The sequence below is a fragment of the Oncorhynchus keta genome, chromosome 10, assembly GCF_023373465.1.
Source record: "Oncorhynchus keta strain PuntledgeMale-10-30-2019 chromosome 10, Oket_V2, whole genome shotgun sequence".
Classification (NCBI taxonomy): domain Eukaryota; kingdom Metazoa; phylum Chordata; class Actinopteri; order Salmoniformes; family Salmonidae; genus Oncorhynchus; species Oncorhynchus keta.
The window spans coordinates 35,110,858-35,119,799 of record NC_068430.1 but is presented as its reverse complement, the minus strand read 5'-3'; the positions used below and the strand labels follow the sequence as shown (position 1 = coordinate 35,119,799).

The following is an 8,942-nucleotide window of genomic DNA, read 5'->3' as shown; positions in this document are numbered from 1 at the left end:
ATATACACATTTTGTCACACAGACACACACTGACAGGAGAGAGTTAGAGGTGGGCACTGACAGTCAGAGGGAAAGCAAAAGAGGAATAGAGTGAGAGAAAGAGAGAGAGAGAAGAAGAGAGTGAGAAAAGAAGAGAAGGAGGGGGAGGAACATGTGACTTGAGCATGAGAGGAGAGTAAAGAAAGGGAAAGTGATTGAGCTTGTTCTAGAGTTCAATCACTTTCCCTTTCTTTACTCTCCTCTCATGCTCAAGTCACATGTTCCTCCCCCTCCCCTCCTTCGCTCCTTTTCTCACTCTCTTCTTCTCTCTCTCTCTTTCCTTGCACTGGTGCATGTGTCCATGGACTATGTGTGTGTGTGTGAGAGAGAGAGAGAGAGAGAGAGAGAGAGAGAGAGAGAGAAGAAAAAAAGAGAGAGAGGGTATGGGTCAAAGAGGTGGATAGATTGTGTGAAGGCGTGTGTCCATGCGTGCGTGTGTGTGAATCAGGGGGTGGGTGCATTAGTGCATGTCAGACAGCAAAGAGAGCCGCAGTTATCTAGGAATCTGAGTCAAAGGAACCTCACTAACAGAGACAGGGAGAGAGAGAGTGAGAGAGAGAGAGAGAGAGAGAGAGAGAGAGAGAGAGGGAGAGTGCACGAGAAACAGAGGGAGAGAGAAATAGGAAAGAGAGAAGTGGAGAGGATGAAAGAGGCATGCAGATAGAAAGACAGACAGAGAAGAAGAAGTTGAAGGTAACACAGAAATAGAAGAAGGTTATGGGAAAAGTGTGGAGGAAAACCATCGAAGGCTTCAAACAAAGCATCAAGCGGAGCAGAAACCCATCAAGAACACCAAAGAATACTCAAAAGAAGAGCGTCACTAAAGACTTGTCGGCACCCAAGTCCAAGAGGCTGGCAAGGCAGAACAGCTTTAAGGTGAAAACCGGTGTCAGGGGGGACAGTAAACGGAAAAACACAGAGGTGTAGTGTCTGAGAGACTGGATTCTGCCCCGAATTCTGCAGCTTTTCACATTCTTTTAGGAGTCTTCCCATGTTTCCATTAGGCTCTCTCGGCGTGCTCCCCCTGCTGTCCCTGTGTGTAGGGGCCATGTTGTCCCCCCCGGATGCACCTCCAGCCTGTCCCCACTGCAAGGACAGTCTGGTGGCCGCTCCACCTGCGCGGACAGGGTCAGGGGGATGTGAGGGACACCCCGGGATGGCAGGCTGCAGGGTGGCGGTCGCCCCCCTGGCTGCCTCTGACCCACCTCTGAGGGTGGAACACAGACATGAAGCTCGACAGGTTCAGCCCGAGGTGAGTGACATCACGCACCAGGTCAATCTGAAGTCATTTCCTGTGCTTTTCCCAGTAGAATGAGTGAGGTATTGATATAACTGACTCCGGTATTGTACACGCCAAACAATGATCATTCTGAGCTGGGTGGCACAGAGGAAGGCCTGGACAATGTTTGTTCTGTAGGGGTGATTAGATACTGCCGGGTTAGAGTCTCTCAGTCTGACACGCCATGTGCCTCTGGTTTGACAGGGGGTCAAGTTTAAGCTGTTGAAAAAGTGACTATGGACATACCATCACACAGCCAATTGAAATAGAATCGAGCCCAACTCTGTAGCATAGTGGTATAGATAGTGACCGGTGCCTTTAGCAATAGTGTTATGGTATATGGAGAGGGGGCAACAGGTCCCTGCTGTCGGGATTAGGGGCACCACATGACAGACGCTTTCCAGGGATAACAATCAAAGAGGGAGTCAAATTAGGCCTGGGTTTATAAATGTCCTCATCATATGGCTCTGCTGAGCCCATGCAATGACAGGTGTTCCACTGACATGGCTAGGAGTGAGGGAAGTGTAACTGAGTGATTGAGTCTGTGGCAGTGATCTACTTTGCATGCCTTAGTGTCAGTTTGTGTGTGTGTGATATGACTGTCAATGATGGTGCGTGCTTGTGTGTGTTTGTGTGAGAGAGAGGGAGAGAGAGCAGTGTGACTATTGTGTATGTGTGTGATGTGAATGCTGCTGTATGTGTCTATCAATCCTGGTGTGTATAACATGCATATGTTATGACTGTAATGCTAAAGTGTTGTCTCTGCAGTCCAGGGATGTGTCGGAGCGTCTGGTCCAGTTGCAGCGCTGTATGAATTCCCTCCAGGAGCCAGGGGTCCCCAGGGGCCGTGTAGGCCAGGGAGGGGACACGCTGGGGGCCATTCTGGCTCTGATGGCTGCAGTACTGACAGAGTGTGACCTACACTGTCACAGTCAGGCCCTCAGGGCTATGGCCAGGCGACTGGGTGAGGAGCATGGCAAACACACACACACACACACACACACTAGTGATGTGCAGTTTTGTGAACGATTCATTCTTTTTGAACAACTCGTTTTACTGACTCGAGAGTCATGATTAGTTTATCTGTGTGACTCATACATTTTTGTCTTCGTTTGACCTGCTGGCTGCAATGAGTCCTACTACAGCAGGATTAATACACACTACTCCGGCTCAGCGGCTCCCATTGAGATAGCGTCTGTAACAACATGGGCAGCGCCAGTAAGGCTACAACCCAAAGGAATGCCCACCAAGTATACTACTTTGACTACTTTAAAATGGCAGAAGCATGGTGGAAGCCTTCAATGGCGCTGAACATGCTAAACGACATTTTGGCCACTAGAGACCTCTATCATTCTTTATGGCGGCTCCAGAGATGTGCTCTGACCGACAACGGTCTGTCATATGTGTAAGAACCGACGGGAGTAGAGAAGCAGGTACGGAGAGAGAACATTTAATATAGCACAGACATGGATCAGGACAGGACTGGCGTCAGAACAGGGTAACACAACGACATACGACAATTAATGCTGAAGCGGGGAAGAGAGCTGGGGAACAGACAGATATAGGGGAGGTAATAACACAGATGATTGAGTCCAGGTGAGTCCAATGAATCGCTGATGCGTGTGACAAGGGAAGCAGGCGTGTGTAATTATGTTGGTAGGAGTGTGTAGTGCTGGGCAGCCTGGCGCCCTCGAGCGCCAGGGAGGGAGAGCGGGAGCAGGCGTGTGTAATTATGTTGGTAGGAGTGTGTAGTGCTGGGCAGCCTGGCGCCCTTGAGCGCCAGGGAGGGAGAGCGGGAGCAGGCGTGTGTAATTATGTTGGTAGGAGTGTGTAGTGCTGGGCAGCCTGGCGCCCTCGAGCGCCAGGGAGGGAGAGCGGGAGCAGGCGTGTGTAATTATGTTGGTAGGAGTGTGTAGTGCTGGGCAGCCTGGCGCCCTCGAGCACCAGGGAGGGAGAGCGGGAGCAGGCGTGTGTAATTATGTTGGTAGGAGTGTGTAGTGCTGGGCAGCCTGGCGCCCTCGAGCACCAGGGAGGGAGAGCGGGAGCAGGCGTGTGTAATTATGTTGGTAGGAGTGTGTAGTGCTGGGCAGCCTGGCGCCCTCGAGCACCAGGGAGGGAGAGCGGGAGCAGGCGTGTGTAATTATGTTGGTAGGAGTGTGTAGTGCTGGGCAGCTTGGCGCCCTCGAGCACCAGGGAGGGAGAGCGGGAGCAGGCGTGTGTAATTATGTTGGTAGGAGTGTGTAGTGCTGGGCAGCTTGGCGCCCTCGAGCACCAGGGAGGGAGAGCGGGAGCAGGCGTGTGTAATTATGTTGGTAGGAGTGTGTAGTGCTGGGCAGCCTGGCGCCCTAGAGTACCAGGGAGGGAGAGCGGGAGCAGGCGTGACAATATGCAGGCAGGAAAATAGATCCTGAGAATAGAGAAGAAGAATATTTTGGTCTGTTGCAGTTCTAACGTCATTGTGTTTATCACCCTCACTGCAGTCAAGCAAGGCATTTCACCAAGAGTTGTTTACATTGTAGTCCGGTTGCGGCTGCTATCAGACCTCATTTCAAATGTATCAACAAATAATCTTATTTGTATGCCTAGCAATCAACAAATGTACATTGTTTTAAGCACATGTCTAAAAGTCTCAGTCACAAACAATGGCTCCAATAAGCCCCTTATGGTGAACGATGTTTGAACGAGAGGCTTGTAGACTCATGACTTTCGAGTTTTCAGTTCATCGTTCGCCGGTGGGGGGTCCTGCGTGCTCTGGGCATTACTGATATAAATGAACAAAAACACACACTGATCTTCTCTCTTTCTGTGTCCTGCTGTTCATTCTCTTGAACTATGTCCCCACAAACACTCACACCTGCACACAATGATGGTGTCTCTCCTATCTCTTAAGAGGACCACACAAACACTACACACAGACACACACACACACACACACACACACACACACACACACACACACACACACACACACACACACACACACACACACACACACACACACACACACACACACACACACACACACACACACACACACACACACACACACACACACACACACACACTAAACAGAGCCTTAGTAAGGCCTGCTCTGTGTCGGTCAGAGGTGAGTGCACAGGAATGCAAGGTTCTGTGTGGTATGAGTAGGGCAGACACTGGTATCTCACAACCACCATATAACTTCTACAGCAGATCAGAAGGATGAGTCCTCGAACTCACACACAACTTCTTCTTTGTCGATGTGTTTAGAGGGGGCAGCGGTTGGGAGAGAGGGAGAGAAAGACCTGATACTACTGTTGAGGAGCATCACACAACACCCTCCAACAGGTGAGAGTGGTGTGTGTACTCTCTGTGTGTGTGTGTATGTGTGTGTGTACTCTGTATGTGTGTGTGTGTACTCTGTGTGTGTGCTCTCTGTGTGTGTGTATTCAGTGTGTACTCAGTGTGTGTATTCTGTGTGTTTACTCTGTGTTTACTCTGTGTGTGTACTCTGTGTGTGTGTACTGTTTGTGTACTCTGTGTGTGTGTGTGTACTCTGTTTGCGTGTGTGTTTGCGTGTGCGTGTGCGCGTGCGTGTGCGTACAGAATATACAGCTGTAAGAGCGCGAGTGTGTGTTGCAGCGGTCCCCTCAGCGAGGCTGCATCCTCAGGACTGTGCTGAGATCTATCGTTTGGGGATCAAAGAGAACGGAATCTACACCATCCAGCCTGACCCACGCAGACCTGCAGTGGAGGTACCTCCTAATACTTACACACACTGAATGCAAACAACCTGTATACTGTATATGTGTTATGTCCCATCTGTAGAGCTTGGAGGGGAACATACAGAGAGATAAAGAGTGTACAATATAGTATGGAGCTTACAGATTAGAGTAGAAACTCTCAATGCGTTGCATCTCTCACTCCTCACCCCCTTTACTCCCTTTACTATTAGCAATGGTCAGGCAAACTTCATCATTATTCTCTGATGGAAATGTGACCGATGTCTGATGTCCAGGAGTTGTGACCTTTGCACCCTCCTGCCCTAGGCAGAGTGTGACATGGAGACAGCAGGCGGGGGGTGGACAGTGTTCCAGCGTCGGCGAGATGGCTCGGTGGACTTCAACCGGACGTGGCAGGAGTACCGCGAGGGTTTTGGTTCCCCACAGGGAGAGTACTGGCTGGGGAACGCAGCGCTGCATGCGCTAACCAACACTGGTCAACACCTGCTGCGTATACAACTGGAGGACTGGCACCAGCAGAAACGCCAAGCCACCTACAACACTTTCAGAGTGGCAGCAGAGGCACAGAGGTAATGGAAACACACAAACACACACATACACCGATGAGCAAACAAGGATACACACAAATTAAAGAGATTATTTGCCTCAAAATTAAAGTTTGAAAGTATTTGACAAACGACAACAAAAGTGGTATATTGTCGAGATCAGTTCTGGTCCCACGGCATCTGAATGGGAAGATAGGGACGGCCTGAAATCAGACGGGGACAATCTTTCCCATTCATTTGGGATTAAGGCATGTAGCTGGATCTACACAACAGGTGGAGTAGGACGTGGACTCGTTTTCACATTAAACCTCTTTTGAGGTCTGAAAATATCTGACAAACTTTGATTTTGGCGCGAACATATCTCTTTAACATAGTAGTACATGGTGTTAATGCTGTATGTCCTTCTCCCAGGTACCGTCTGACAGCACGGGAGTACTCTGGTGACGCGGGCAATGCCCTGAGCTACAGCAAACGCTACAACCACGACGGCCGAGCGTTCAGCACCAACGACCGTGACCACGATCGCTACACGTCAGGGAACTGTGCGGAGTACTATGGTGCAGGCTGGTGGTTCGACGCCTGCCTGGCGTCTAACCTGAATGGACTCTTCTACCGCGGGCGCTACAGCGGGCTGACTAATGGCATATACTGGGGCACCTGGTACATCCTGACAGACATTCACAGCGGAGAGCGCTACTCCTTTAAGAGTGTGGAGATGAAGACACGCCCACGCAACTTCTAATGAAGTTGGGAGCTAGTAGATAAACATACCCAAACATATTTTTTTTCAGGAGATGGCCATAAACAATAACTGGTAATGTTGCATAATTATAGAAAGGTCTGGATCTCACCTTTCGGTAAAAAAATGTTAGAAATTGCTGAGATATATTCACTTGTGAGGACACAAGCTCAATTACATAGTTCAAATATTATAAAAATATAAAAAATTATTATGAAATTATTTAGTATTTTTTCATGTTGAGATCTCTAAATCCGGTTGAGAATATCACAGATATGAACCACAATTGTTGGGTACGCTAGACTGTTACTGTTCATATGCCGCCTCCCAGGCTGGGCTCTGTCACTCATAAGCAGAGCGAATCGATTCTTTGTCTGTATAGGCCAGAGAATGTGACATGTCACTCCTTATTCAAATGTGGGGTCTGATACCTGACACTTCAAGTCAGCTCCGTTGAGAGAGTGGTAGCGCAGAGTAGACAGATGGGGCTTTCTGACAATATAAGGCACAGGACCCTACGACATTCACAGAACGCTTTGTACCCCAAAATCAGTTGGAACATGTCCCGAACCGCTCAAAGTCTCAAAATATAGGGGACTTAACATCTTCAAATTAAAACATAGGACTACTACACAATACTCTGAGCCATGGTACTGTATATGCAAATCTAGGGTGGGGAACATTAGCCTGGTCCAAATCTGTTTGTGCTGTCTTTGCCAACTCCTATAGTCATGTCACACCAAACAATATTAGCAAGACCACACAAACAGATCTGGGACCAGGCTAGGGAAACCCTAAACTGGCTGCAGAGTGTGTGAAGGTTATTGTTACTCAGCTAATGACTGGATGTTTGATTCACTGGATAATGTTGGGATAATGAGCCATTAAATACGTTTTTCCAGGTGTAAATATGGTGCTAAATGGAAAACTGGTCAGATGACTCTGTCCTTATCAAGTCAAATCAACATGGCCATTAAAGCAAGATTGTTCTTCAAAATGTTCAAATGTTCATAGATGACCAGCAGGGTCAAATAATAATCTCAGTGGTTGTAGAGGGTGCAACAGGTTCTTCACCTTAGGTGTAAATGTCAGTTTGCTTTTCATAGCTGAGCATTTAGAGGTCAAGAGAGAGAGAGAGAGAGAGAGAGAGAGAGAGAGAGAGAGAGAGAGAGACAGAGAGAGAGAGAGAGAGAGACAGAGAGAGAGAGAGAGAGAGAGAGAGAGAGAGAGAGAGAGAGACAGAGAGAGACAGAGAGAGAGACAGAGAGAGAGAGAGAGAGAGAGAGAGAGAGACAGAGATAGAGAGAGAGAGAGAGAGAGAGAGAGAGAGAGAGAGAGAGAGAGACAGAGAGAGAGAGACAGACAGAGAGAGAGAGAGACACAGAGAGAGAGAGAGACAGAGAGACAGAGAGAGAGAGAGACAGAGAGAGAGAGAGAGAGAGAGAGGGGTTGAAAACTAGGTCCAGGACAAGGTAGCGTTTATGATTGAAGTATGTATTGAAATTGAATTACACCATTAACCAGCAGAATCTGTGACCCTAAAGGCTCATGGGCTCCTCGCCCCTGCTTCATTTGTATTATCCATCATTCAAGTCATATACCATGCAGCCTCTTTTTCTTTTGTGAGATTAAAACATCTGTAAAGTTTTCATATATATGTTATGCAAATCTTTCAACAAAAATGTAATGTAGAAATGTGCATTAACAATCATGCCTGTAGAGAAATTACTCTTTAAATAAATTGCTATGACTTCATTATTGTGTCTCTGAAAACAGTTTATAGGTGTTATTTTGGTGTTATTGACTGTAAAATGCCAGTTGAGTACAGTACTTGACCAAAGAGGACAAGCACCTCTTTTCATTCTTCACCTGTATTTCTAGGTGAACAAGGTGTATAGCTTCAATGAGAATCCAAAGCTACACTGTAAAACGTAGACATTCCGAGTTACACGGTGGCTGCTTCACCTGCCCCCCATCCCCTCTGACTGGTGCCAGCTTCACGCAGAGGGGGGTCAGTCATCAGTTGGGTGATACTCAGACCTTTCCAAACCATGGCCCGATAACATGATAATGTACTAATGTACAACAGAGAGGCAGCCGAAAGCCAACTCAGCACTCTTTACCCACAGGCCTCCAGGCCGCTGTGTTCTGACTCCAGCTGTGGGATTGCTCAGCCAAACCCTAACTGTGCTTCTTTTGAAATGATGCTATGACACTCAACAGAGAACAGCTCTGTTTTGGTACCACCCACACATAACCTGTAACAGCTTTCACACTGTCCCACACCAAAATCCCACACAATCATGATGGGCATTAGGGGCACGATGAAGCCTACCTTGGTAGCTCGCTCACTCTCTGGCACACAGAGTGAGAAAGAGACACACACGCAAATGTACACACGCACACATACTGACCTCTGGCTGTCCTCTGGAGTTGGCGTCAGACGGGCGGCTCCTTCTCTGGCTGTGATTCACAGAGCTTTTCTGGGAGTTTAGCGTGCGTGTGTGAGCACTGTCTGTGTGCAGGTGTGTGCAGGGTGTCTAAGGGGGGTACGTGTGTGCGTTGGGGATGGTGAGGCTATGTGGTAGTGGTGGGTGAGGGGGTGTGTAAACTGCTGC

General features: G+C 48.3%; 1 protein-coding gene across 2 annotated transcripts; it reads left to right on the top strand.

The window, feature by feature from the left end:
- Nucleotides 1–371: 371 nt before the first annotated feature.
- LOC118389486 (microfibril-associated glycoprotein 4-like) lies at nt 372–8,079 on the top strand. Of its 2 annotated transcripts, none has more exons than XM_035779394.2 (6): nt 372–1,291; nt 2,087–2,282; nt 4,568–4,645; nt 4,940–5,052; nt 5,347–5,609; nt 5,997–8,079. In XM_035779394.2, exons 1-6 carry the CDS (start codon nt 1,031–1,033, stop codon nt 6,325–6,327), a joined length of 1,242 nt encoding a protein of 413 aa, XP_035635287.1. In that variant the 5' UTR covers nt 372–1,030; the 3' UTR covers nt 6,328–8,079. The 2 variants fall into 2 exon arrangements, with proteins under 2 accessions (XP_035635287.1, XP_035635286.1); XM_035779393.2 differs by having other exon boundaries at nt 4,904–5,052.
- Nucleotides 8,080–8,942: the final 863 nt, after the last annotated feature.